General features: G+C 56.0%; 10 protein-coding genes across 10 annotated transcripts; 3 read left to right on the top strand and 7 right to left on the bottom strand.

Moving 5' to 3' along the window:
- Window positions 1–1288: 1288 nt before the first annotated feature.
- On the top strand, window positions 1289–2011 carry F5144DRAFT_489282 (uncharacterized protein; the record flags this gene model as incomplete). Its single annotated transcript, XM_066785718.1, has 1 exon — window positions 1289–2011. A coding segment is annotated over one exon (723 nt), but the record flags the coding sequence as incomplete, so codon positions are not given.
- A 151-nt stretch (window positions 2012–2162) lies between these two features.
- Window positions 2163–2745, bottom strand: F5144DRAFT_548498 (uncharacterized protein; the record flags this gene model as incomplete). Its single annotated transcript, XM_066787531.1, has 2 exons — window positions 2163–2283; window positions 2387–2745. The coding sequence occupies 2 exons, from the start codon at window positions 2743–2745 to the stop codon at window positions 2163–2165; spliced, it is 480 nt and encodes a 159-aa protein (XP_066643690.1).
- A 1760-nt stretch (window positions 2746–4505) lies between these two features.
- Window positions 4506–6759, bottom strand: F5144DRAFT_574464 (D-isomer specific 2-hydroxyacid dehydrogenase). Its single transcript, XM_066789026.1, has 3 exons — window positions 6444–6759; window positions 4930–6369; window positions 4506–4870 (listed from the first exon to the last, which is right to left on the bottom strand). The coding sequence occupies exons 1-3, from the start codon at window positions 6627–6629 to the stop codon at window positions 4655–4657; spliced, it is 1842 nt and encodes a 613-aa protein (XP_066643689.1). The 5' UTR covers window positions 6630–6759; the 3' UTR covers window positions 4506–4654.
- A 1010-nt stretch (window positions 6760–7769) lies between these two features.
- Window positions 7770–10140, bottom strand: F5144DRAFT_574463 (major facilitator superfamily transporter). Its single transcript, XM_066789025.1, has 7 exons — window positions 9845–10140; window positions 9622–9755; window positions 9423–9546; window positions 9160–9366; window positions 8733–9092; window positions 8298–8668; window positions 7770–8233 (listed from the first exon to the last, which is right to left on the bottom strand). Exons 1-7 carry the CDS (start codon window positions 9997–9999, stop codon window positions 7887–7889), a joined length of 1698 nt encoding a protein of 565 aa, XP_066643688.1. The 5' UTR covers window positions 10000–10140; the 3' UTR covers window positions 7770–7886.
- Window positions 10141–10224: 84 nt separating this feature from the next.
- F5144DRAFT_612972 (uncharacterized protein) lies at window positions 10225–14354 on the bottom strand (the record flags this gene model as incomplete). Its single annotated transcript, XM_066791735.1, has 5 exons — window positions 10225–10618; window positions 10835–11551; window positions 11622–13337; window positions 13715–13746; window positions 14127–14354. 5 exons carry the CDS (start codon window positions 14352–14354, stop codon window positions 10498–10500), a joined length of 2814 nt encoding a protein of 937 aa, XP_066643687.1. The 3' UTR covers window positions 10225–10497.
- A 372-nt stretch (window positions 14355–14726) lies between these two features.
- Window positions 14727–16299, top strand: F5144DRAFT_650718 (uncharacterized protein). The gene is made up of 5 exons (XM_066793009.1): window positions 14727–14974; window positions 15047–15304; window positions 15389–15886; window positions 15981–16056; window positions 16116–16299. Exons 1-5 carry the CDS (start codon window positions 14822–14824, stop codon window positions 16169–16171), a joined length of 1041 nt encoding a protein of 346 aa, XP_066643686.1. The 5' UTR covers window positions 14727–14821; the 3' UTR covers window positions 16172–16299.
- A 183-nt stretch (window positions 16300–16482) lies between these two features.
- On the bottom strand, window positions 16483–17359 carry F5144DRAFT_574453 (uncharacterized protein). Its single transcript, XM_066789024.1, has 3 exons — window positions 16938–17359; window positions 16783–16870; window positions 16483–16723 (listed from the first exon to the last, which is right to left on the bottom strand). Exons 1-3 carry the CDS (start codon window positions 16979–16981, stop codon window positions 16598–16600), a joined length of 258 nt encoding a protein of 85 aa, XP_066643685.1. The 5' UTR covers window positions 16982–17359; the 3' UTR covers window positions 16483–16597.
- An 891-nt stretch (window positions 17360–18250) lies between these two features.
- On the top strand, window positions 18251–20358 carry F5144DRAFT_490323 (putative amidoligase enzyme-domain-containing protein; the record flags this gene model as incomplete). The annotated part of the gene is made up of 3 exons (XM_066785790.1): window positions 18251–18602; window positions 18660–19956; window positions 20268–20358. 3 exons carry the CDS (start codon window positions 18251–18253, stop codon window positions 20356–20358), a joined length of 1740 nt encoding a protein of 579 aa, XP_066643684.1.
- A 10-nt stretch (window positions 20359–20368) lies between these two features.
- F5144DRAFT_621296 (uncharacterized protein) lies at window positions 20369–22503 on the bottom strand. The gene is made up of 4 exons (XM_066792056.1): window positions 22054–22503; window positions 21701–21925; window positions 21283–21571; window positions 20369–21195 (listed from the first exon to the last, which is right to left on the bottom strand). The coding sequence occupies exons 1-4, from the start codon at window positions 22378–22380 to the stop codon at window positions 20699–20701; spliced, it is 1338 nt and encodes a 445-aa protein (XP_066643683.1). The 5' UTR covers window positions 22381–22503; the 3' UTR covers window positions 20369–20698.
- A 456-nt stretch (window positions 22504–22959) lies between these two features.
- Window positions 22960–24514, bottom strand: F5144DRAFT_574451 (uncharacterized protein). The gene has a single exon (XM_066789023.1). The coding sequence runs from the start codon at window positions 24067–24069 to the stop codon at window positions 23029–23031; it is 1041 nt and encodes a 346-aa protein (XP_066643682.1). The 5' UTR covers window positions 24070–24514; the 3' UTR covers window positions 22960–23028.
- Between the last annotated feature and the right edge of the window lie 994 nt (window positions 24515–25508).

Below are 25508 nucleotides of genomic sequence, written 5' to 3'. Positions count from 1 at the left end.
GAGGCGGGATGGCCGGCCCTACTGCCCCAGTCCAAAGGGGAAGAAGTGGGCTAGAGCAGTCCCGACACTTGCCCCCCACCCCGCCCCTCTCACCCCCACCCTCCGACATAGAGGTTATCAAGAAGATGGTTGACGAGCTGGTGGGACTAGCAGACCCCGAGAAGAAAGGGACAGCCAGAGGCATGGGACAGGACCTGCTAGCAGCCGTCCGGAAGGTGCACAACGCGTCTCAGTCACAGACTGGAAACATCTCGCTTGCCAACCTCCGCAAGGTGGTGGCCGAGGAAATGAAGGCAGCCGTCAACGGAACCGGAGCCCAGGACAGAGGATCCTGGGCCGCAGTGGCCGCTCATGGAGCTGCCCCCTCTCAGCCGCAGCCTAACACGCCGACAAAGATAGTGCCGACCCGCATAAACAAGGAGATTCTAGTCAGAGGCAGAGGAATGCCGGCCGATCTCGCCAAACGCACCCCGCAAGAAACCATCCAGGCCATCAACCGGGTGTCTATCAAGAAGGGAGCAGTTGCGGCCCGAAGGCTCCCCAGCGGCGATACAATCGTCACATTCCAGAACGCAGGCGCGAGAGATTGGCACTCGATGAACACCAACTGGATCAAGGAGGCTTTCGGAGAGCAGGCCGAGGAGAGCAAGAGAACCTTTGCAGTCCTGCTAAAGGGCGTGTGGAAGAAGGACCTCCAGGGGGTCACCGAGGAGGAATTCGGGAAACAAACAGGCCTCCACACAGTCGATAAAGTGAAGTTCAGAGTGCCGAGACACAGGGAGGCGACCCGGGCAACAGTGCTGGTTGCTTTAACCTCCCAGGAGGAAGCACGCAAGGCGTGCGACGAGGGAGTGATCTGGAAGGCTCAACTACTGGACTGCGAGCCTTACTGGGCTGCCCTCAGCCCAACACAGTGCTACAAGTGCTGGAAGTGGGGACACACACAACATCATTGCAAGGCTACCCCATTGTGCCCGCGCTGCGGGACGAAAGCCCATGGAGAGGGCGGCAGGGACGGCGAGAACCAGTGCCCTACTCACAAAAACGAAATCCCGCTCCGATGCCCGGCCTGCGGAGGAAGGCATCCGGCGTGGTCAGGAGAGTGCCCGGAGAAGTCGAGGACCCTCGCCAAGGCCAAGGAGGCCTACCAGTTCCGGCCACGGACTTATGAGACCGCAGCGGCGAACTCTGCCAGCACGGCCCCTACGAGCGCTCCGGCGTTTAACTTCGAGGGCATTGATACCATGATACCCGACTCCCACCTTACACATTTAACTAAAATCCCAGTTTGACAGACCTTTTCCAGCTGGTACAGGACCGCCTTCCACAAAGTCTCAAAAGAGTATCGGTCTTTGAAGAGTTCAGCGAGAGCTTGGGGAGGATCCTCGAGACTGGCCCGCTGATGCCCTGGCAACAACAACGAGAAGAGCTGGAATTCTACCGCATTGTGGATCCTCGGATCGGTATGGCGTTTGCCGCTAGAAGCGTCGCCTTTGAACAACTCTCGGTCGCCTACATGGTCAACGCTGAAGACTTGTTCAGCCACGCTGCTCGCAACTCTTCTTGGACATGGCATCACCTAAAGTCCCTGGCGCTGACGTCGCAAATCCTACGAGACACTCTGCGGAGCCGCAGAGGGATTGATGACCTGTTATACCTGGCTGGTAATACCGTATCGAGGATGCCGAAGCTACAGGATTTTGCCCTCTGGAATGGCATTAAGGGGGAAGCCTGTGCATTCATCTACCGTAGAGACGGGGGTCGTGCATCTATTACCTGGCGGGGGACATGGGACTTGGAGCTCAGCCCTCGTGTGGTAAACGCGTGGCAATGTGTGGCTATGGACAGCCATCTGTGCGGAGCCCTCCAAATTGGCAAGCAGCGAGTGCACAGCGCCATAGGGTCCCATGGCGATGCCAGCCATTGTTTACACTTGCCCTGTCCCGTCGTTGCTCCTGCGTCCCTTTGGCAAATGCAGAGGGAAGGACTGAACCTATCCCGACTAGAGTAGCTCTCCCCATCAAGAAAGCCGTTCTTTCTCAAATATAAGTAAATACAAGCAAAAGCAAGGGCCAAGCCGGACAGGAACCCAACATGAACCCAACCATCCCCTTCTCCATCAGCGGTCTTTTGTTGTGCGGTTCATCATTCCGTCAACCCGTTTAAAACAACAAAACGCTACGACGCCTATCCTTAGCAGCCGCGGCCTTGGTGCAGTTCCCATACTTCTCCTGGCAACCCGTCTCCGCCGAACAATGGTCGGCAGTGGTACCGCAGTAACCCCTACCAACCCCCCTCCATCGTCAGCAACAACACTTGACTCCAGTCCACCAACACCCTAAAAAACAACAACAACAAAAGAAAAAAACCCGAAAAAAAAACTCACGCCGCGCTACAACAACTGGTCACTGTCGCGTTCCCCGGACAGCGATAGCCCTCCTTCCCGGCGCCCTCAGTCCCGCACGTGCCATCGATGGAGACGCTCGTGCCGGGCACGGGCGCGTGGCAGGCGGCGGTGGTGTTGGAGAACTTGGTCTGGCACTTGGCGGTGGTCAGGCAGAAGGCGTCGGTGGCGCCGCAGAAGCCGTACTGCGAGCAGCAGGGCAGCGCGCCGGGGCACGTGTAGCTCGAGTGCGAGGCGCCGCAGCTGTTGTCGGGGGAGACGGCGCGCGGGGTGAGGGGCTGGACGGCGGCGGTGAGCGCACCAAGGGGGAGGAGGAGGAGGGTGGTTAGGTGGAGGAGCATTTTGGTTTCTTTTGTGATTTCTTTTGGTGGTGGTTGGTCGTTAGTTGTTGTTTTGTTGGTTGGGTGGTGGCACGGGGGAGATGTTGTGATTTAGGGGGTTGTCGTTGCGAGATCAATGGGAGTCTATTATCGCCATGGTTGTTTTTGTTTGGGCTCACCACGTTTTTGTATTATGATTTGACGGCGGGCCGCCTCCGAACTAACTGCCGGCAAAGATCTACTTCAATATGGCCGGTGACGCGTCGTATCGGAGTTTGCAGGGTCGAATATTGTTGAATGCTCTTCCGCGCCAGACGGATGAACGAGATCTAAATTTACCCGTCTTCGTGGATTGGGATCTGCTGTTGTCGCGCCGTGTTTGTTAAAACCCATCCATTATTGATGCGGGTAATATAAATGTTAGTTCCCCGCTGTCTATAGATCGGGGATCTGGGTCGTACAAGTCATCTGGGTGCATATTACCCGCATTGGGTCCGGGCATTGAATCGAATGCAACCTCTCAGGTTATGGCCGCTGTGACAATGGAAAGCAGTGCTTCAGACATATTATCATTTGCCTTTGCCATGCTCGATCTGATCGACGAAAGCGGCGATGGGAAAAAAGCGAGCAGATTAAGTTCTATTTTGAGCAAATAATGATCTGGCAAAACGCTTCGCTGTTCTCGTGTTGTCAGAAATAGGAAAATAAATCGAAACATCCAAGTTGACTTGCAACTTTATTCCGCGAATTCGAGTCTTTTGACAATAGCCATATTCTCTCTTTGCGTTGACGCGAGACCCCCTACAATGGCCCTGTCCGTCCTTAGGTAGAGTTAACTTGTTAGTTCCGATACCACCTTGGTCCAGGAAGGTACTTTGGTAGCCTCTGGCTCTTAAGCCTGATCCGGTCACTCAAGAAGGTCCAGAGAAATGTACAAGTGTCAATGACTTGCGGGGGTTGACCAATGCTGTTCGGGCCTCAGCAGAAAGAGTTGACTGAGTGCAAGGAACATTCAATCCCAAGGTTGCCGCGTTAAAGATCTTACCAAAGAGGCCGCCCTTGTGTTGAACGTTAAGAACGTTCACAAGGTTGCCTTCGGATTGTGTTTCTAAAAGTTCCTCGGCACCAATTGCCATTTACGGGCATTTTCTTCGAGGTGTCGATGTGATGGACCAAGGACCTAGATTTTGTACGAGGCCAAGGCTGGCAGGGCAGAGTCCCCGTAAAGTGGTCTCACATTCGGCAAGAGCCGGCGACTGCCTGGGAGGGGATATCAGGTAGCCTTGCCCCTTGTAGGTAGCGGTCGGTCGGGACGACCGTCCGGAGACTCGGCGGCAACCTGCTCGGGAACCCTAACACCTCCTTTTGGCAAACCTCGGGCTTATGCAGCGCCGGGGGGAGCTGCCTAGAGTGGGAAGCCTGTCAGCGCCCCACTCCCACATGGAAATACCTTACCTAGGTAGGTAGGTATTTTCAATTCCCCGTCCCATCGGAGTATTTCCCCCGCAGTGGTGCCCGGAATAGGCCCCCCAGCCGGGTACCGAATGGGTGTGAATAAACGTCTTACTGTGTGCAGATCACGGGACGGGCCCGAGGCGACAGGCTACCCGCGAAAGAGGTTCAGACTTTCCCGAAATGTAAGCGAGCCAGCGATGAGAGATCCGGCTGATAAAATTCCTTTCTTCCAGAGATGTGAACTCAGGGACAGGTGTCTTCCGTTTAAAAAACTAAGCTACACGAGGCTATTGTTTCTAGCTACCTAGGTACATAGATAGGTAGTGGGACCATGCAATTGCAGCAAAGTTACAAAATCCGATTTAACGGAGGTGGTAACTTAGCGCTTCGTCCCTCGCATCCGCTCGAATCCTTCCCGTTCAAACCGAGCACCGCCGCCGCCGCTGCCGCCGTCACCCCCAAAGTTCCTGCCAGGCTACCTGTTCCGGCCATCACCCCGCTCTCGGACGGCATACACCACTTTTGGTGACCGAGTCGCGGTGGAGTTTATGTATGTTGGGCGGGTGTGTGGTTTGAGGGGTGTTGCAGATGGTGGAGCGGGGACCGGGAGTTGCGCGACGTTTCGTTTGGGCTTATCCTCGAGGTGGGCACGTAGGTTTTGCTCGAAGACTTGGATCATGTTATCGTTATACTGGAAACGGATTAGCTCCTTCGCCATTCTAAGTCCGGCTAGGGAACCAGGAATCAAACCTTGTTATGCATGGCCGCGATGTGTGGTGTGATGATGACGTTGGGGAGGTCCCACAATGGTGACCTGGCATTCAGGGGCTCCTCGATGACAACATCAAGGGCAGCGCCTGCCAGATGTCCATTTGTGAGATATTCCGCCAGCGCATGCTCATCCAACAGCGGCCCACGCGCGATATTGACAACAATGGCGTTGCGAGGAAGTGACTGCAGCTCCTCCCGACTGATGAGACCGACAGTCTCAGGGGTCAGTGGGGCAGCAAGGATGAGGACGTCTTGGTTGCGGAGAAATGTACGCAGGGCATCCTTTCCGTCAGCCTTGAGAAGTGTCACTTCGCTCAACCGCGAGCCTGGTGTTGCCCACGATTGGGGGAGGCCCTTCGGGTTCATGGCCGTCACCTTGCTGCCCAGCGCGAGGAAACGCTCGGCCACCTGTTGGCCGATAGATCCGAAACCCAGAATGCCGACTGACAATTGACTGAGGGTTCGATAACCCATAAGCGGTTGGGGTGCCCATTCGTGCTTAGCTTGGTTGTGCAGCGCCGTGGGCATGTTGCGGCTGAGAAGCATCGTGTTCATCAGCGCGAACTCGGCCAAGGCAGTGGAACCAGAGCCCGTACTCGACGTCACCTGGAGGCCGGGGCGGTGGTTGTAGGGACTGGTGATAAGGAGGTCCAGGCCTGAAGAGGCAAGGTGGATCCATTCAAGCCGAGGAAGAGCATATTCGGGCGGTGGCAGCTCGATCGTGGAGAGGAAGATGGTTGTCTTGTCAAGCACGTATTTGGGGATCGATGGCCATTCGTCGGTGTAATAGCAATAAATCTCGAGTCCGGGGAAGTCTCTTTTCAGATGGTCTAGTTCGTCAGTAACGCCAATGCGGAACCCGGAGCGCCGCCGGGTTGTCAGAATGACGGGATATGTTGGCTCCCATTGCTTGGAAGGCGATACCTTGGGAGGAAGAGTCTTGGTGGACTTCCACTCCTCGATATGATTCTGCCAGTGGTTGGCAAGGCCAGTGACATCAGCCTCCCATTGACGTTGGGGGCCGGGACATACAGGGCAGCGGATTGGCTTTGTCTGCCAATCTCGTCTGTAAGCTTCTGTGTCCACCGACATTTGTCCAGTCCGTTCTATTTCTTCGATGACATGATCCAAGGAAATAAACATGTTTGAGAAGGGGACTTTCCAATGTCTGGCGTTGAACATTTTGTCAGTGCTGAGTGACCAGTCTTGTACATGGCAGTGAAGCGGAAATAAACTGGGTATGGTGTGGAAACCGCTCATGAACATTGGGATCCTGCTGGGATCCTCCACGGACATTCGGTCAATTTCGATCTGCGACTGATTCCGGAATCGATAGAGCAAGGGCAAGTGCTCAGTCGTTAAGTTGGCGATTTCCTTGATCGAGGTGTCCCGGGGCATGAGGATGATATGGTCAGGAGACTGGAAAGTTATATTCGTTAGCCAGTTATTACTCTCTCTTCTTTCTCTCTGTGTGCTCGTGGCGAGGCCCTTACCTTAGCGTTGGCGTCATCTACGACCACCATTTCGTGGTCAAAGAACCGCACATTGGAATACTTTCCCGGGTTGTCGCAAATGTCATACAGAGGGGAATCTTCTTGGTTACCGGCGTATTCCCTCGAGTCCCGAGGGTCTACCCGGACAGCCGTTTCCGTCAAAGTTGGTACGTGGGATTGGGTCATTTTGGATTCAATGAGTTTCGTTCTACGAGAGTTACGATGGGGGCCCAAGGCTCCAGTTAAGTACCAAGTACAGGCAGGCCTAGGCAGATACCATAGGTCAATGCTTTCTCGGCCCGGAGCTTGATTTGGGTGAATCAATGACCGAAGCCGGGGATAAGGAGGTCGGAAGGTCGCTGGCCAGGAAGGGAGGACGAGGGCCTTTTATCACAATCTTAGACATAGTTTCAGAGCTTGAAACAAAACCCGGTGTGAGCGGCTAACGCCGAAGTTGAGGGTGGGCGGCGTCGGGGGCGACTTGTCCGGATTGTCCCTCGTGGGGGCCGCGTATTGGGTCCGTGACACTGGGGGTCCCAGGTCCACCGTGTAATCGTACACGCCGCCCTGTTAGGAACCTGAGTACGGCCACCCTGGGTGCTTGGTGGGGTTTATGGATGCTGCCAAAGATTCATTCACAAGTTCATCCAGGTTCAGTTCTGTCCCTCTCGCCTAATGTTGGGTTTGACGTTTGACCCAGTTCTGTGCCTCCGACGTTCAGGTGTGCAATATTTTCTGATAGGGCAGCCTTTTGGCTGACATAAGATCTCTATGTGTCTTCCCACCACTCAGGAGACATACGCGTGCTTTGTAATTACGGGTTGCGGCGAAGCAAGCGAACACAAGGACGGAACTTAGCGCTGGTGAACGCCGCTTCCTTCTTGTCGCAGCTTGATCTGGAGCGCCGACTCTTTGCCGCGCCGCGTGCAACCAATTATGGACCTTTCTTGTTCGCTAACAGTCCCATGTTTCCACTCGGCCGAAACGAAGGATCCCACTGGTGTGTTTTAAGGTTTTTACCAATACCTTAGTTGGGTAAGGGGCATGGAGAAGAGGATTCTCCGTGGGCCCGGCCGCTACCGGGGCGGGACCCAACCAGACCCTGTCCGTTGTTCAACAGTATGGTGATGGATGTAGAAATATGATGCTGACGAAGAAATCCGGCCGCGTGGGTAGGATGGTGACCCGTGGGTTGGTAAATGAGACGAAATGCCGGCTTTTAAGCACGGCTGACAAAAGATGCCCGGTAGCGCCGCGGCCTAATCGTAAACGTGCCGAGTCCCTTTGGGGGTTTCGGCTTCGCCTAAGAATAGTTTGTTGCTTTAACTCCATATGTTATGTCACACTGTCATTCGCTGCCCTGCGGCTCGCGGCGCATCTCAATAATGTAATTATTTCAAGTTATTATGTCCCATGTTCCTAAATTTGTAGCTCCAGACAGCTTTACTTGTCTTCTGGGGCGGCAATCTCCCCATCTTCCGTTGTCCGTAATCTCCTTGGAGGCCATTCGCAAAGGAGGGTCAGGGAAAGCAGCGAGACAATACAAAAATAAAGCATAACCCTCATCTGCTGGCTGTATCCGGCGGCATACATCTGCCGCACCTGTATCTGTAGTCTCAACGGCAAGCCCCGGATGTTCTGGGAGGACTGCAGGAGCGTCGCCTGTTCCCTCGGGGACAATAAATCTGCGGTTTCACTCGCGACATGGTTGCTCAACAGAGCGGAGCAAATCGCTAGGCCGATTGTGCCACCTAGCACTCGTATTTGCGTTGCAGCACCCATCATGACGGCTAAGCAAGGTCAGTCATGATACCGGTGTGGCAGTTGGCGTTTCTTGAGGGAGGGTAGTCTCACGCATGTCCTTTTGTTTCACCACCAACGGCACCATCATCAAAACGGTGCTTAGATTGAGGCCGAACCCACATCCCATCAGAACCTGGTACCCGTATTGATACGACGGTACCTCAAGATGGGAAGAATCTAGCGAGCTGAAGAGGCCGACGCCGATGGTCTGGAGGCTGCAGCCCGCAACAAGGACGTACAACGGAGGGAGCCGCAGTTTTGACAGCAACACGCTCGCCACGATTGTCGCGATCGGAGAGCAAAGGAGAAGGGGTAGCATGCGGATGCCAGCATCAATGGCGCCCAACCCGTTGACGACTTGGAAGCGTTGAGGAATGGTAATGATGGCTGCCATAAAAGGGAATCCTGTCAAAAACGCGTTTCTGTCCAAGCAAGTTAGCGACCAAGACACGTTGTGGACTGGAAAGGACCGCCTATGCTACTCACAGAAGCAAGCCCAATGCGAATCGATTGCAAGCCAGTCTCCAGGGAAACATTGGCTCGCAACTGCCCGTCCTCCGGGAAAGGTTTCTTTCCCACCCGATGAAGAGGATCCAGAACATGCCGGAGAGCACAAAACACACAATAATGGGTGCGCTGTTCCACGGGTACTCCACGCCTGCTTGCTCCAAGGCAAAAACAAGCAAGATGGACGCCCCCAGGGAGGAAAATGCTCCTACGTAGTCTATCCGTCTCCAGGCCTTTTCAGAAACAAGCGTCGTAAAAAAGCGGGCAGGGCCAGGATACGGGAAACTGAACGGGATTGCGATGCTGATAAGGATGAAGGCTACGGCGCCACCAGGGCCACTATGGCAGCAGACGTGTTAGCACAAAAGTACGATGTCACAATCACCATAACACCTCGACAACGCACTTGAGCCAGAAAACCCATCTCCAAGCGTCGTGGTCGGAGATAACACCGCCGAGTAGGGGACCCAGTACGCTAGAGATGGCAAACACGGATGACATGATGGCGATGTATGTTGGATACTTCGCCGGCGGGACCATGAGGGGTGTCATGACGGTGGCAAGGGAGTAAATTCCAGACCCGCCCATGCCTTGGATGGCGCGGAAGACAATCCTGTGACCATGAGCATGGCGACGACATCTTCCAGGGATGCTGGTGGCGTCACATACAGCTGCAGCATGGTGCTGGAGGCACCGCATGCCAGTGAGAACACGGTGAACAGTGTGATCGCACACAGTACCAACAGCTTGGTGCCAAAGATATCGCTGAGCTTGGCATAGATTACGAGGAAACCTGGAAAAGGCAGCACATCGGCGTTAGTCGTCCCGTGAAACCCACCCAAGGTATGGACCGTATGGCGGCTCTCACCGGTGTAAGTCAAGAAGTATGCCGTCACCACCCAGCCGGCCTGCCCAAACCCCTGAAGGTCGTTGGCCATCGAGACCAACGACGTGCTGACGATGGTGGTTTCCAGCGTGGAAAGGAGCATGCTGAGACATAAGCTTTATTTGGAAACATCCCGATCCTTGGTCAGCGGTTTTGCCGGAGTAACATAAGCCGGTGGGAGATGTGTCAGAACTCAGAAGCTTACCCGGCCGTAAGGGCATGAAGCCTCCACCCCATTGGGTAGATTTTCGGCTTGGTCTGGTCTCCATCGTGGTCGTCCGATTTGGTTATCTCCGGCTCCATGTCCGTGCCGGCGCCCGGTGTTTCGGTTTTTGGCGTGGTCGCCATTTCAATCGCCATGGTCGAATTGATGAGCAGTTGTTGGGTCTGAGTTGTCGCTCGAATCTAAATCTGGTCTGTGTGTGAAAGATGACAGCTTGTCATAACTGCTGGCCGCGGTTGATGGACAAGGGTTTCAAAATACGACATCGTGTGGCTGAGCCAGCGATGCAATCTCCGATGCCCGCGCATTTCGACCGGCCGAGCTAAGTGTGCCAAGCGCTGTGTGCCGAGCCAAGCTTTACCTCATGATCTTTTGACAGCAAAAACATCAACATTAAAAAACCCTGTCAGAACATAGGCTGAGGCCCAAGTTGCGGACATAAGGCTTTGAGGTGAGTTGAGAAGTACTGGATGCGAGTCCAGCGCGGTAAGATGACATGAAATGATAACGCATCGACCCCTTTATTCGTTTAGATTCCCAACATCGAAACCCCAATCAACATGACATGAGGGAGGGAGGGGAGGAACCCACATCCATCCATGACCTCTCCATCCTTCTCCCTCCCTCCTCCCCCCTCAACTCCCTCCACCGCGCCAAACAACCCCCCACAACCACTCGGCCATCTCCCTCTGATACGCAACCGTCTTCATCTCAGCATCCATCCTCGCCACCTCATCCCCCCACAGATACTTATTCCTCCACGCCACCGAATCAAACCCATGCACCACATCCGGCACCAACAACCACCGCGTACTCCCCCCCTCCCACTCCTCACACCACCCGAACCGCCTCCCATCCCCCGCCCTTCCATCATCCAAACACCCCCTCCAAACCGCCACCCCCTCCCTCCCCACCCGCTCCCCCACCCCCGGCACCACCACCCTCCCCTCCCTACCGGGCCTACCCGCCCACCGACACGCCGCCACCCAGCTCTCCATCGCCAAACAATCCAGCTCCGCCCCCACCACAAACACATGCGGCGGCAGGTCCCCGCGCGCCGCGTACGCCGGCGACACCAGCGCCGACGCCGCGTCGTGCCCGTACGGGATGTAGCTCCACGCGCCCGACGGCAGCAGCAGGCGCGCCATCCAGTCGAGCGCGGGGCCCCAGCCGCGGGGGCCGCGTAGCGTGGGTTTGTAGGGGCGGGTGTGTAGTTTTTGGTGTGGGGGGGTGGTGAAGTCGAGGATGCCCGTGATGGAGATGGCGGCGGTGGGTGGGGGGTTGGAGCGGCGGGGTGGGGGAGGGTGGGTGTGGTTGTTGGGTGGGGAAGGGGGTGGGTTGGGGTCGGTGCCGGAGTGGACGGAGGGGAGTTGGGAGAGGGCGAGGGCCAGGTTGGCGCCTGCGTCGAAGCCGGCTAGGGCGACGCGCATGCGGTCGATGGGGAGGGATTCGTCGTTGAGGATGGCGTGGTAGAGCGCCTCGACGTCGAGGAGGGGGGCGGGGAAGGCGGCCCAGGGTGCTTTGGCGTAGTTGAGGGCGATGACGAGGATGGTGTAGGAGTCGGCGAAGGTGCGGTTCCATGGGTCGTCGTCCGCTGGTGTGCCGACGGTGAAGGCGCCGCCGTGGATGGTGAGGAGGGTGGGTAGGAGTGCGGGAGAGGTAAGGTCGTGGTGGGAGGGGAAGAAGATGCTGTTTTTATGGAGAGTGTTCGGATCAGTGATACTGACATTTGCGAAAAGCTAGGATGTGACGGGCTTACCGGATGGGGAGGCGTTGTCGTATGGGGTAAGCTTTGACGATGTCAGGTCGACTCGGGGCAGGGTAGTACATGTCGCGTAAGCCTCGATACACCTCCACTGGCACGTTCAACCCCTGTATCATACTGACGGACGCAGCACGGAAGGCCCTTTCCATCACGGACGGAGCGTCCCATTCATGACGCCGTATCTCGTGGTGGGAAACGTATCGTTCTGTTGCCCCGTTCCCAGCCCTGCTCCTGCTCCGCGGCCGCCGGACCCTCTCGCCCTCGAAATAAGCTACCGAAGGTGAGGGTGGAATATCAACGGCCCAGTCCCTGCTGCCGGAAGCCATAGGGCGAGAGTAAGGGTAGGCGTCCACGCCCGCGCCCTTGTAATTTCTAGGCTCCGCCGGTAGCTGCCCTTGAGGCAGTTGTTGCAGTGGGTTTCCGGCGAAGTCTACCTGGCTGAGGGTTTGGATGTCCACATAATTTTCTGGCCGATCTGGGACCGGAAATTCTGGTTGGTATCGATTAATTCGCCAAACATTGTGATACAGTGGTTCTGTTTCTGCCCCTAAAAGGGTCTGGTCATGTGGCTTATCTGGCTCCCTCGGAGGTGCCCTTAACGCTGCCTCATGGTGGTCCGGTTGCTCCTTATGCTGTAGCGATTCATCTGACAAGAGATCTGAAGGTAAGTGGTAGTGTGCCTGCGACTGCGTGACGGTTTCGTTTTCCAAGGAAGGCGAGGATTCCGAACCCACGGGTTGAAACAAAGCCGCGTATTCAATATTGCTGCTTAGGTCCGTCCCTTCTGCAGGATATGAACGGCGTGGATCCCCCCAACGATTATCATTGCCTCCACGTTCAGGGGTTTCTTGTGGGGTCAAAGGCAAGCCCATGCTCAAGGCTGCATTTGACCCTGGCTTTGGTGGTGGCGTCGCAGGCGCCCTGGTGGAGGTAGGAATTGGATCATTCTCAAGCGGGTCTTTTGCCGCCGAAATTTGAGACTGTAGGTTACTCGAATCGGTGTCCACGTCGCCGAACGCAATGTAGCAAGAGGGTTTCGGAGTCATATCCGGAGTAGGCGGCCTCTCTCGTGTTTGGGGAACTGGTGTCTGCGGCCGACGATTCTGTGCGTTAACCCTTGGTATAGAATAGCCCCCTCCCCGAAAAGGGTCATGGGTTCCATCATTGACGATCGTATTCCCGGGGGATACCGTCTGTTGCTGTGACTGTGCCTCTTCGGTCTGTAAAACTGCTTCAAGCGGAGCTTTGTTAGTTTCTCGCTCCCCCAAGGTCCCGTCCTCGGACGGATCGGTGACATTGCTCTCCATTCTGGGTTGTTCTGTGACTTGCACTCCACCACCCAGTGTGGCCTCCTGCTTTTTGAAAACTCCGAAAGCCAAGGCCAAGTCCGGAATCTCGGGCACGACGCTGATTCGATATTTTGCACCCAGATCTCGGCTCCTACTCTTGCTTCTACTCTTGCTTTGGCTGCGGCTCCTTGCCTCCCACTCCGCGATACGTTCCCGGGTGCTCGCACTGCTCTCCCTTCGGGCAGATGGTGCCGCGGTCACCGCATCGTCACGCCAGCTGGTCCTTCTAGCATTGTCGCCGCCACTTTGTCTCGCCCTCCCTCGTTCTCGCTCACTTTCTGGCTCGACATGTTGTAATTGCTGAAGGGCGTCGGTCAGGTCAACGGCCGGGCAGTCGTGCGGCGTGTAATTTTGATTAAGGCTGGGATGGGTGGTGCCGTCAATGCTGTTTTTTCGAGATGCCAAACGAGGGACGTAAAGGGTAGAGAAACGCCGCGGCGTGGGCTCATAGTTAGGCATCGCGACAGATTGCGTTGGTGACTGATGTGGCAGTTTGTGTTGCGAGAAATGATGCAGATATTTGGAACGGTTAGAATTTCAAGCAGCAGTTGGATGGGGCGTGATGATCGACAAGACGGCCTTTGCATTACAAGCTTCAAGTTGTACCCGTTCGCGGCTGAACGCTGCTTCAACACGGCCCAGCCCTGGGGGTTCGCATAACTTCCGGTGTTTCAAAGTGACGGGGTGAGCACGGGGGCTGGCCTCAAAGTCGGTACTCTTCAAATAGTTCAAACATACTGCCCCGTGCTTAGCATCGAGCCCCAACGTCTCTGTTGGATACCTTAAGTCAAAAGGGGGTCGGCGTTTGTCATTCACTGAAATCCGTTTCAACAACCTATGACATCTCTTTATCGTTGCTGGAAATCTGCATGGGAGTCTTAATAGGTCTCGTTTCCTGTTCCCCGTTCTGCAAATCCTTGATGTTGTTTTCCAATTTGGCTGCAGTAACCCTCCCCAATTCACAACTCCCGAATCATGAAGCGTGGTTATTCACATGGTGGTGGAAATAATTCCGCGATGACGGCGTTGATTGCTTGCGTATGACAACCGGAGCAGCGACAGTACTATTTTACAATCATATTTAGTTCAGAAGCCCCTGTTCGTACCAAGTTGCCTCAATGGCACAAATCTCGTACACTTATACACTTACCTTGACTGCTCCCGGTAAATTACTAGCTGTGCCTTCATGCTCCACGCATTTGATCATGTCCTCTTTGCTCAGAGGCCCTTGCCCATGAAGGGCCACCTGTGCTATACATTGGCTCGAGTTCATAATGTCGTGGCATGCGAGATCGGTGTCGGAGCATTGGCCGCCTTCAGCAGCAGTGGTACCGCGAACCCCTAAGCGAAATCCCAGAACAGCTGAAGCGAGGCGCATTATGTTGGGCTGGTGATGGAGGTAGCTGATTTGTGATATGTTGCCGCCCTACGCCAAGGGGAAACGTTTACTTCTAATGTTTCCATGACGGTCGACCTCAGCCTCTACCCTCTACTTATACGCCCGAGCCTATCCCGCCCTGCAAGCTTTTATTCGTTAATACTTAGCCGTGTTGGTGTCACCAACGGGGTCTGGTTGCATCGGCAATGGGAAATTTGTTATTGTGTTAGACTTCTCTAACTCCCGCCCCGCGGCTACTTAATTTACTCCAAATATTTAATCTACGTCTTGTCCTATCAGGACCGCATGGCATCTACACCGAAATCCCAGAGGCAGCTTCACACCGGTATTTCCGGGTAGACTTCTCCATGGGTTTGCCCTGATCTCGTCCCTCTGACACGACCTCCCCGCCTCCCTTCAGCGACGACTACGATTGTCTCAACAGTATCGCGGACACCCAACGAGGCATGATGCGTCCTTGGCTCCTTGCCCTGTTGCTAGCTGCGCAAAGCAGTGCAGTGGTTCGTTTCCACTGCTCTCAGTTGGTGGTTGAAAGACTCGACCCTCTGGTCAACCCAGGCTCCATTCCCTCGAGCCATGTCCATCAAATCGTCGGCGGGGTTTGTCCACCTCCCATCCCAAGCGTCCAATCTATTGCCAGGGCAACTACGCTCTAATAACTTCTCCCTTAGAATGCCTTTAATGCAACAATGGACCCTAGCAGGGACCTGCCCGCGGAGTCGAGTTGCACAAGCTGTCAGTTCGCCGATGACTTCTCCAACTACTGGACAGCGGTCCTGTACTTTCGGGCACAAAACGGCAGCTACAAACGGGTGCCCCAGCTAGGCAATAACCAGTTCGAGACGGCTCGGGGCGGCCTCACTATCTACTACATGCAAGATGCCATCTACGACCAAGCCCAAAGGTCCAAAGTCAAGGCCTTCCAACCGGTAACTATCCCAACTCTTTCATCACAACCCACAACCACCTGACAGCACGAACACACCACTAACCCACCCCACCCCCCAACCCAGGGCTTCCGCATGTTCGTCGGCGACATCACCGCGCGCAACCTCACGGCCGCCAGCCACTCTCGCCAACTCACCTACGTATGCATGGACACGTGGACCAGCCGGGCCCCCGAAACCATGGCCTTCCCGACCCGCCGCTGCCCCGAAGGCATCATGACCTCGCTCCGCTTCCCGACCTGCTGGGACGGCAAGAACCTCGACAGCCCCGACCACCGCGCGCACATGAGCTACCCGGCGTCGGGCACCTTCGAGAGCGGCGGGCCGTGTCCCGCCACGCATCCCGTGCGCGTCGCGCAGGTCATGTACGAGGTGGTGTGGGATACGAAGGGGTTTGATGGGCTGGAGTGGCCAGCGGATGGGAGTAGCCCGTGGGTGTGGTCGTTTGGGGATGCGACCGGGTACGCGACGCATGGGGATTATGTGTTTGGGTGGAAGGGGGATGCGTTGCAGAGGGTGTTGGATGCGCCGTGTTGGTTTGATACGAATTGCGCGAAGGAGTCGGTAGGTTATGTGGCGTGGTGTTGTGTCGTGTCTGGGGTAGTTGTGTGTGGGTTGGGGTTGGGGATTGAAACTGTGCTGACGGTTTGGGGGACAGAACTCTACGCTGCAGTCGATCGATGCCATGAACAGCTGTTCGCAAGAGAGGGTGGTTGATGAGGATATTGATGGATGTAAGTGGTATTTTCCCCAGGTTGCATTCTGTGACATTTGCTGATGAATTATTCCCCAGGGCTGGACGAACTTCCGGGGGGATTCCATGCAGACCATGGGGGCGGTGAGATGTGACCGGATGAAGGGGAACCTGAAGGGATTGGATGGTGATCGTCGGGTGAGTGGCCGGCGGACTGGCCTGGACAGATTGTCAGAAAATGGACCATGGAAGCACTGGAAGCCATGAATAAAAGGGGCCGGCAAACCATCACATATTCTTTCCCTGCCAGGTCAAGTGTCAATACTGATCTACTCCACCCTCGCGCCCCCCTTAATAGATCTAGAATAACCACTCGGTGGCGACGCCATGCCTCAGCGAATACGATCATAATAGAGCAAGGGTTGTGGGTTGAAGCAACAAGTATGTGCGTGTTTGGGGGCACTGGCGCTTCTAAACATTGATATACTATCCACTCCCGACTCAATATCATACATGTACTGATCATACAAGTCCCACTTACTATACATATTGTACATGCATATTACATCCGTGATAACTAGCTACTCGGCGTCATCACCACCAGTACCAGTGCGAGAGCCGCCCTTTCTGCCCGCCTCGCGGGCACGTTCGCTGCCGGGTTCGAAGCTGCCGGACGAAGCGAGGCCGCCTTGGGAAGCAATGTTGCGCTGTGTGGGGTTAGCCAGGAATTGATAAGGAGGGTGAAAAACACCACATGTGGCCATACCTGCTTGTCGGGGTCCATGCTGGCGAAACCGCCCGAGTGGCTAGCCTGGCCGCCCTTGGAGGCGATGTCGCGCACCTCTTCCTTGGGGCTGCCGCGAGATGTAGTTAGCGAGACGTGTGCGGGGTTACCGAGCAGAACAGGAGACGGAAAACTACCGGTTAGCGAAATTTCCGGGATTGGTGTTCTGGGTGCCAGACATGATGAGTGTTTGTTGTCTGTTTGACGAAACGTTTTTGGGTTTCTTGAAGGGGTATAATAAGTCTGTTCTATTGAGATATGACTGTATTAGGTGTGATGTTGATAAAGGTTGTTTGAATTGAAAGGATTGGGCCCTTAAATGCTTTGCGTGGCCCTACAAAATCCAAAATACCCGCTCGATGACGGCCGTTCGCCATGATGATGTCAATGCACAATGTCGCCATAATTTGGATCCAGCGAAGGCGGCGGGTTGGTTCGATTGCGAGCTCTACGATCTTGGACTTTCCGTCCATGACATCAACATATCCAAGATCTTCATTCTTCCCCACACGACGGGCTTTCCTTCAGGGGCTCGATTCCTCCAATCGCTAGATAGGTATGCTCGAGATATGTTCCAATCGGAGAGGTAACTCCGGATCGCCGCTCGGATCCTGGCAGCTCGATCGGTGCCAAGCCGGCCTCTAGGGATCCACTCTTCTCGGCCGGATCCGGAAACAGGGTGGCAGCGGCATGAGAGCATGATGAGGGCCGGATTCGCAAGGACGCCAAGGACGCGCCGGGAAGGGCATGTAGGGGTACTCCCAAGGCAATCCAGTATTGTTGTGCCAAGAGAGAGCATCGAGGGAGATATGGACCTACCTTAAATTATTCACGCCGCCCCTGAATTCCACCGACGGCTGCGCCGCGAGATACGGTCGCGACACGGCGGGTGCCTAGCTCGCATTTCAGGACCGAAGGCACCAAGACAAAGGGCCAGGCGTCCATTTCTACTTCTTTTATAGGCAACAGGGTGCTCGGCTGGTGCATGGTGTTTCGACCTACCCCTACATGTAGGCGGCCACACTTAGCTAGGTACCTACCTAACTTGGCGCAATCCAGGGCAATGTGGGGAGTACAAGTCACATAGTAGCCCAATGCCTCCTGCCTGCTAAAGTCTTCTTTTATCTTTAAGTCCGAGCTCGGGATGGTTTCAACGTTGATCAGATGGCGGTTGTAGGCCGAGTCGACGGCCGCGACGATGTTCAAACCGCCGGCTAGGCACTATTATGGAAGGCTGCTATTACGGACGCACTAAAACACGGAGCTGTGGGTTCGTTACGCTAGGGACAAATAAATCATCGTCCGCCGGGTATCTCTCCCTATTATAAAACTCCATGTTCCATGAAGAGATCTCGGGATAGTAGTAAACACCAGCTTTACATCGATAGTCCAATAGCATCTTTCACAACTTCCTTTACACTACTCTCACATCCTTAGCCCTGCTGCAGAAATGTCCGCTGGCAACACCAAAACCCCGCCGGCTCCTCGGCTGCCGCTTTTCGGCGTCGAAATCGAGCTCTTTGTTAAAGTCAAGCCAAAGGTTGAAGTGCTGACCTGGAAAAAGAGACACGCAAACCCAGACTCCGTACCGGAGTATTGGCGAAACTGGGATTTCGACCTTAAGAACAACCCGCCGGACCGTGACGCCCAAATCAAAGTCATTTATCAACGGAGAGAAGTCGGCAGGGCGATTCAGGCCGACATCGATGCCATGCTAGGCCCCAAGAATGGATGGCATTGCGAACCGGACCCGAGTTTATCAGAGCGAATGCTCACGCTGCCCATCGACCCCAGGAAGTGGTGTACGTATGCCCGGCCTCTCCTATGCGTCTTTACGAGGTGAGCTAATAGTGGCGTAGGGGGGGTCGAGCTTGTCTCACCGCCCATGTCGGTGTCCAAGCAATGGCAGCAGGAGATAGAGATGGTTTACAAGGCGGTGTGTAAAAACTTCGACATCTGGACTAGCGACTTCTGCGGCTGCCACGTACACGTATCCCCCGGACCGGTCAAAACCAAAGAAAACGACTACTCCGTCGCCAAGCTCGTGAGGATGGCCAAGACGTCATACTTTTGGGAGAAGGCTCTCTGCGAATTCCTCCCGCCGGATCGCCGGGAGTCCACTTATGCCCGCCCAAACTACAAGTCTTTTGCGACCAAGGAATATGAAGAAGTTGAGCGTGCAGGTTGGGGACCCGTCTTTGACAAGCTGGATGACCTGGCTGCCGGCCGAAGGGGTCAGTCCAACTTTCTGCACGAGATACAGGGCGGCCTTATTGAAGGTGACCGTTATACCTCGTTTAACTTTGAGGCATTCATGGATATCGGGACGGTTGAATTTCGCCGTCAGGCGGGGGTTCTCTCGCCTATCACTACCGCCCATCGCATTCTTCTCGCCCTAGGGCTTCATTTAAGCGCTATGAGATACGATTTCGACGGGGCTAAAGCTCGAACGACGCACCCAACGGCCGAAGAACTGCGCAAGGAGCTCGCCGGTTGCATCAAGAAGCTTCCCGAAACCTGCCACGGCACTCGATTCCTCAACTTCCTCACCTGGTGCCAGGAAAGCTACAAGGGCGGCAAGCGCTTCACAGAGGAGCAGATCAACGAGCGCGAGCAGGCCTTGCGCAAGGGGCAAACCCCGCCGGAGCAACGCTCCGCCGTCCCGCCACGGCCCCCCGCCGAGAACTCCCAGGAAACCACTGCCAGCCAGCCCCGAGGTCGCGCGCCGGCCGCCAGCAGCCCTGCTGCCGCGGCACCCGCCCAGTCATCCTCCGCGGGACGCGGCGGAGCCCGCGACACTGCCCCGACGGGCCGCCAAACACCAGCCGCTGGCCGTGGTGGTGCCGCGGCGGGCAGGGGCGGCGCTGCCCAGGGGGCAGCCGGACGTGGCGCTTCCCAGGGAACAGCCGGACGTGGCGCTCCCCAAGGGACAGCTGGCCGCGGCGGTTCGGCCCCAACCACCACCCCGCGCACCTCCACCTCCACCAACACGGGCACGGGCACGGCCCGAACCACCGGTCCCCAGGGCACATCCACCCCCGCCCGCACCTCCACCACCAACAGCCGCGACACCGCTCCCACCACCAACCAAAGCACCGGAACGTCGCGGCCCCGGGCCTCGGGCGGAACGGCGTCCAATGCCAATGCCTCATCCACGTCGAACGCAGCCGGGACCGCGCCCCGGCAGCCGGCCCGCACAACGACCACGCGTCTTCCTGAACGGCCCGCGGCCTCGACGACGACGGCGGCGGCGGCGTCGTCTTCGGCTTCGGCTTCGCGCACCGCGGCGGCGGCGAACAATAACAATGCGAGCAGCAGCAACAGCAGCACCCGGCCGGCGGCGCGGCGGAGGGGGGAGGGGGAGAATGCTAGTTCTTAGGTAGTTGGGGGTGGGGAGGGGGGGGCGCTGGAGGGGGGGTAAGTGGGGGTTGGGGGGTGTTGGGGACTGGAGTTGCTGATGGGGGCAGGAGTTATGGGTATGATGCTGTGGAGGAGTTGGTGCTGGAGGAGAACATGAAAGGTGGTGGCACGTTCAACGGAGTTGGGTCGTTAACATAAGATGGATTTTGCTTTTCCCATGGTTTTCATGACTCATGACGCAGTAGACATGTCCTCCATCGAACATCCGCTAGTTGTGCCTTGGCAAGTAATTCCGTCGGTGAGGGTCTGGTGGTAGGGGTGATTAACATCTGATTCGTTCACAACATGAACCTAATACCTATCCGAGGCCGAGACGGTCGATGTTCTCTTCCACCTTGTCATCCCTCCCACGCCAAGTCTTAATCATTCTCCGTTCATAAACCCATGATTGACTAATTCCCCGCAAGCCGGTCCGACAACTGCATATTTATACCTTCCTAACTTTCCTGGAATCCTATAGCATCCTTCTCGTAGGGCATCATCGTCGTTTCCTTGACTGCGGTGCTTCACACCATTCTCCGCGGCTACGTGTGAACAGGTGTTGCTTGTCCTCAACAGTCAGTAAATACCTCCACTCGCTCTCCTCATGCGTGATGAGCGGGCTCTTCGAATAGGGTTTGTGGAGATTGATCAAACGGGGCCAACAGGTAGAATGGCGCGGTGGAGAGCTCAGCTCGTTCCCAATTTTCCTCGAGTCGTCTGTAAACATCGAGAGAGGATTGGAGAGATACCAGTGCCGTATTGCGTTGCGACTATCCGGCTCCATGGGGTTCCCCAAATGCAAGAGGATGGCAGACCGAGCGCGAAGGTCGCAATCCCGTTTTTCCCTTCCGGCATCGTTCCAGGGTACGTAGGGTGCCCGGCAACGGGTCGTTGGGATGTCGCGTTTGTCCGCGTTGTCAATTTGCTGGAGTAGGTTTGTCCAGAAGTCGAGCCCGTTGTCGATAAGCTGGCCGCGAATGTCGACGATGTTTCCTACACGCCAAAAGCAGTTTAGTCCTGCTCCCAACAACAAGGACGCTCCTAGTATCACGGCATCTCAGGTTCAAGAGAACGACTCACTGAAAAAGCGATCCGGCCCCAACCGCACGCCCCGCGCCGACACCTTCTCGCGCATTTCCTCCACGGTCTCGATGCCAATGCCATTATGGCCGCGCAACGGCCAATGCATGACAAAAGCCATCACCAGCTCCGTCAGCTCCCTCTCCCAACCCAACTCCCACGCCACATGCAGAAGCCGCAACACATCCACCAGCGGAAGCTGGCCCGGCTTCACCTCCTTCCACACCAACCCCAACCCCAACCCCTGGTCCCCCCGGAGCCACCGCACCAGCGTTTTCAGCATCCCATACTTGACCCCCGCCACCACCACCTCATACACCAACCCCACCCCCTTCGGCACCGGCACCCTCTCCCACCGCACATGCGCCAGCGTCAGCAGCACCCGGAACACTTCCACCCTCTCCTGCGGCAAACAGACCACCCGACACCCCTCCTCGTCTCGTTCCTCCCCTGCCCCGCCACCACCACCACCACCACCATCACCACCATCTCGATCCTGCCCAGCAGCAGCAGCAGCACCATACCCGCGGGGCGCCCACCACGGCGCCCGCGCCCGCAGGCGCTGCTCCACCAACACGCGGTCCCACGCGAACCCGGCGCGGCGGAGCGTGTGCGAGCACACTTTGAAATCGCGCGGCTGCTCCTGGGGGGCGGGCGCTGGGGTGGTGGTGGCGGCTGGGGAGGGGTGGTTGGGGTTGGTCGTGGTCTCGCTGCCGCTGCCGCTGACGCTGACGCTGCTGCGGTTGGTGTTGGTGTTGGTGTTGGACTGACCCCGACGCGCAGCACGGTGTCGCCGAAGTGGTCTAGGATTTCTTTGGGAGGGGACGGATGTTGGTGTTGGGGTTGGTGTTGGTGTTGGGGGGTGCCTGTGGGGCGGAGGTTCAAGTTGGGGTTGAGGTTGAAGCCTGGGTTAGGGTTGGGACTGAAGCCTAGGTCGGGATTGGGGCTGAGGCCTGGGTCGGTGTTGAGGCTGAAGCCTGGGTTGGGGTTGGGGCTGAAGCCTGGGTCGGGGGTGGGGCTTAAGCCTGGCTCGGCGTCCACGGCTGAGAGGAAGTTAGTGATGGGGGAGGGATACTCGGAGGGCTGTTCTTCTTCCATGATGTTTGCGAGTTAGGTTAGCTTAGCTGTAGCTCGTGGCGGGATGGTTATTGTTGCGGTTGAAGGGCTGCTGTGGTTGTTGGATGGTTATGTTGAAATAAACTACCAAGTTTGTTGTGGAAGTTGGGCAATTAGTGGTAGCTAGACTCTTGTTGCGATTGTTGGATATTGATGTAGAATAATCTTGCTCGGCTGTGCTGGTCAGATGGTTGGTGAGTCGAATGGCTGCGATCATGAACTTGAGAATAGGATTGGGAATCCGGGAAAGTCCAAGCTAGGAGAGAAGAGGTATTTTAGCTATGGGCAGAGTCGTTCAAGCTTTGACGGGACCTTCCCGATTGGAATTCGGATTTTTGGGAAATGGAAGGTAGGAGAGGGGAGGTGCGCCATTCATAGAGGACTTCAACCCCGGATCGTCCCTGAACCTATCGCACCATTTCGCCTGGTGCCTCTCATTTGACTCCGACCCGGTACCACGCGGGATAAAAGGCTGGAAGTCACAACGAAGCAGAAGACGCCATGAAACTGCACATCCCTATCCGAGATCACGAAGCACGGGCAGAATTGATAGCGAAATAGCAAACGATCAATTGTTTCAAGCTCGGCCTTTCCCCTTGCGTCTCGCATTATCTAGCTTCCCACCATCATTTACCGCAAGGGACAGCATCTTGAGGAACAACTATGCTCAGGCCGGAGTTTAAAAGTCCCGATGGGTGCGACTGGAGTGATTGGAGTGCCAGCATCGTGGTGTGGCATCCCAATATTGGATACATTCCTCCTTTCCGTGCGACACCTACCCCCCTCTAACCCTACCAACTCCGACGGCGGCACGAACGGCTGGACCATCTTATCAACAACTTCATTGGCACCTCTTAACGAACAACTCTCACGCCCCATGGTGTTCGACAGAGGGTCAGAAAGCGGCGCAGCGGGTTCAGGGTGCGCCCTACCGCGGCCGTAAACCGGTATTGTCGGCAGGGTAACTTCAAACCCGACATCTCCGCTCTGCGGTGACGGCGTTGGCATGAAACCAGCAGCGGGCTTGCGTGGTGGTTGTGGTCGTGGTAAAAATGGCTTAGTCATACCGGACCTTTGGCGTTGAGTGGATGACCGGAGGCTGTGCCGCCGAGCGACGGCATCCGTCTTGGCACCGTGATCCACCCCTTTCGGTCGCGTCCAACGATAGACGCCGGTGTTTATCCGCGGACGCAGCCTTTGTAGCAATTGCCTCGCCGATTGCAAGTTGGGATCTTGCGATGATGGCGATTCGATACAGGCGGTGATATATCCGAGAAAGTTGCGGTAGACCTCAAGGTGGTCATCGATCTCGGACTGGGTTGGTGATAGCCAGAATACCATGTCCGGGCCTAGGCGTATGTCGGCCGACTTCAGCCTGTCGCAGGTGCGGAGGGCTAATAAAACGAGGGTGTTGATGACCTGGTCCACATGGTCGTAGACGCCATATGCAGAGTGGTGCACGATATATGTGAGCAGCCGGTCGACTTGATGCAGGTCGCTAAGGCCCCCCAAGTCGTCGACCATGTCATGCATCTCATCGCCAAGGTCCAGCAGGGCCTCGAAGGCATCTCCCAAGCGATGGCGGGTCAGTTGTTTTATTATATTGTTCATGTGGCTGATGCACATTGACGGCCTCGTTGAGGATGGCCGTGGTGATATGGGAAACGCCATTGGGGCGGCCTCGTGGTGTAAATGGGTTATAGACAAGTAAGGGCGACGAGGTTGATATCAAAATGGTTGTGTCTTGGCGAGAAGGGATGGGGTGGTGAGACGGCGCGATGGGGTTGGGCGGAATGGCAGGATGGGGATGGTTGACGATGGGGGCTATGGGGGAAGTAAATGGGATATATCAAGGAAAGGGAAGGGGAGGGGGGAAATGGGTGGGAGAGGTGGTCTTATACCTGCAAGCTGGAGTAACAGCCTAACCAATAGGGTGCAGGTCAGATTAACGCTGCCCGGGCTCTTCTTCGCCGGTTAGAGCAGCGACAGACATATCTTGGGGTTCGCAGGGGGAGGTGATCAAATGGGAGGGTGTCTGGTGCAGGTGGTCGGACAACCCCTGTCACCCGCTTAAAGCGGCGAACTGTCGCTCCCATTGCAGAGCCACGTTTCCCCCCCCTTCCTCCCCAACCCCGGACCCGTACCCCACTCTTGACCGACAGCCATCAAAAACACCCGTAATGATAGCAACGGTCCAGGGCATCGTTTAAAAAGGGTCGTCATGGGAATGAGTGCAGTCGCCGACGAGCGCAGTCACCGACTCCCTGAGACCAGTGCAAACCTGGTGTCGTGACAAGGCGCCGCATCCGGGGGGTGAAGGTCATTTGTATGCTGGGTGTAGTCGCTTGTGGTTGTAGTTGGTGGACTTTTCACAAGCTGGACTCTCAAACTGACTCTCTTTTACCTGCCTGTATGCCCCGATATCCGGTCTTCAATGTCCCAAGGGTGGCCGATCGCCAAAGGCAGCGCCCTTGCACATGGCCTTCGCCGTTTGACGCGCCCAAGTCGGAAATGCCATTGCACTGATTCTTGGTGGGGGAACTTCTGGTGATGGATTCCGGGATGGAGCTGAACTGTAAAGAATTTTATAGCAATCCGTGAGATGGCTAAGGTTGACTGGTCTCGGTGAAGGGTTGTCGTTGTGAAGGGTTATGTAATCATCAAATTTAGGTGCACAGGAATTGCAAAGTGGAGTCTGGGTTTTCGATGCATCGTGTGGGCCAAAAGTGGGGTCTGGGTGCGTGTGGATCCAGAGTGGGGTCTGTGTGTCGAGGGGTCTTGTGGACCCACCCGTCCCGCAAAAAGGGCCGGAACGCCGAATAACCCAACCTCAACCAGAAGGAACGAAACCAAAGCCTGCCTGAGGTTACTCTGTTTAGGTGCTTTAGTTCTCTTCATCTCGTTAATATTTTCCCTTTACGTTCTTTCCCCGGTCTTGATTTCCTTGCCTCGTTTTCCTGACTGCCTTAATCCCTTTCCAATCTATTGTATAGAGGTACGAAGTATGCGTGCGTGTACAAACTAGACATCATCAGCTCAACACTGTGTACTTGCCTGGGTTCAATCAAGATGCTCAAAAAAGGACATCCATTCCCCTGGGTCAAGCGTCA

This window comes from Chaetomium tenue (assembly GCF_020726465.1).
Source record: "Chaetomium tenue strain MPI-SDFR-AT-0079 chromosome Unknown F5144scaffold_4, whole genome shotgun sequence".
Classification (NCBI taxonomy): domain Eukaryota; kingdom Fungi; phylum Ascomycota; class Sordariomycetes; order Sordariales; family Chaetomiaceae; genus Chaetomium; species Chaetomium tenue.
The sequence above is the reverse complement of the archived record's forward strand: the minus strand, read 5'-3'. Positions and strand labels throughout refer to the sequence as shown.

Bases quoted from the DNA above. Each gene is read 5' to 3' on its own strand.
- F5144DRAFT_574464 (XM_066789026.1), bottom strand. From the start codon at position 6,629: ATGACCCAATCCCACGTACCAACTTTGACGGAAACGGCTGTCCGGGTA. The intron at 6,370-6,443 runs GTAAGGGCCTCG...ATAACTTTCCAG, and splicing joins TAGATGACGCCAACGCTAAG to TCTCCTGACCATATCATCCT. The intron at 4,871-4,929 runs GTTTGATTCCTG...ATCCGTTTCCAG, and splicing joins TCGCGGCCATGCATAACAAG to TATAACGATAACATGATCCA.
- F5144DRAFT_574463 (XM_066789025.1), bottom strand. From the start codon at position 9,999: ATGGCGATTGAAATGGCGACCACGCCAAAAACCGAAACACCGGGCGCC. The intron at 9,547-9,621 runs GTGAGAGCCGCC...TGCCTTTTCCAG, and splicing joins ATACTTCTTGACTTACACCG to GTTTCCTCGTAATCTATGCC. The intron at 8,234-8,297 runs GTGAGACTACCC...GACCTTGCTTAG, and splicing joins GGTGAAACAAAAGGACATGC to CCGTCATGATGGGTGCTGCA.
- F5144DRAFT_650718 (XM_066793009.1), top strand. From the start codon at position 14,822: ATGATGCGTCCTTGGCTCCTTGCCCTGTTGCTAGCTGCGCAAAGCAGT. The intron at 14,975-15,046 runs GTTTGTCCACCT...CTTCTCCCTTAG, and splicing joins TCCATCAAATCGTCGGCGGG to AATGCCTTTAATGCAACAAT. The intron at 15,887-15,980 runs GTAGGTTATGTG...TTTGGGGGACAG, and splicing joins CGAATTGCGCGAAGGAGTCG to AACTCTACGCTGCAGTCGAT.
- F5144DRAFT_574453 (XM_066789024.1), bottom strand. From the start codon at position 16,981: ATGTCTGGCACCCAGAACACCAATCCCGGAAATTTCGCTAACCG. The intron at 16,871-16,937 runs GTAGTTTTCCGT...ATCTCGCGGCAG, and splicing joins CCCGGAAATTTCGCTAACCG to CCCCAAGGAAGAGGTGCGCG. The intron at 16,724-16,782 runs GTATGGCCACAT...AACCCCACACAG, and splicing joins GCATGGACCCCGACAAGCAG to CGCAACATTGCTTCCCAAGG.
- F5144DRAFT_621296 (XM_066792056.1), bottom strand. From the start codon at position 22,380: ATGGAAGAAGAACAGCCCTCCGAGTATCCCTCCCCCATCACTAACTTC. The intron at 21,572-21,700 runs GTCTGTTTGCCG...GCGGGGGTCAAG, and splicing joins ACGAGGAGGGGTGTCGGGTG to TATGGGATGCTGAAAACGCT. The intron at 21,196-21,282 runs GTGAGTCGTTCT...TTTGGCGTGTAG, and splicing joins GGGGCCGGATCGCTTTTTCA to GAAACATCGTCGACATTCGC.
- F5144DRAFT_574451 (XM_066789023.1), bottom strand. From the start codon at position 24,069: ATGGCGTTTCCCATATCACCACGGCCATCCTCAACGAGGCCGTCAATG.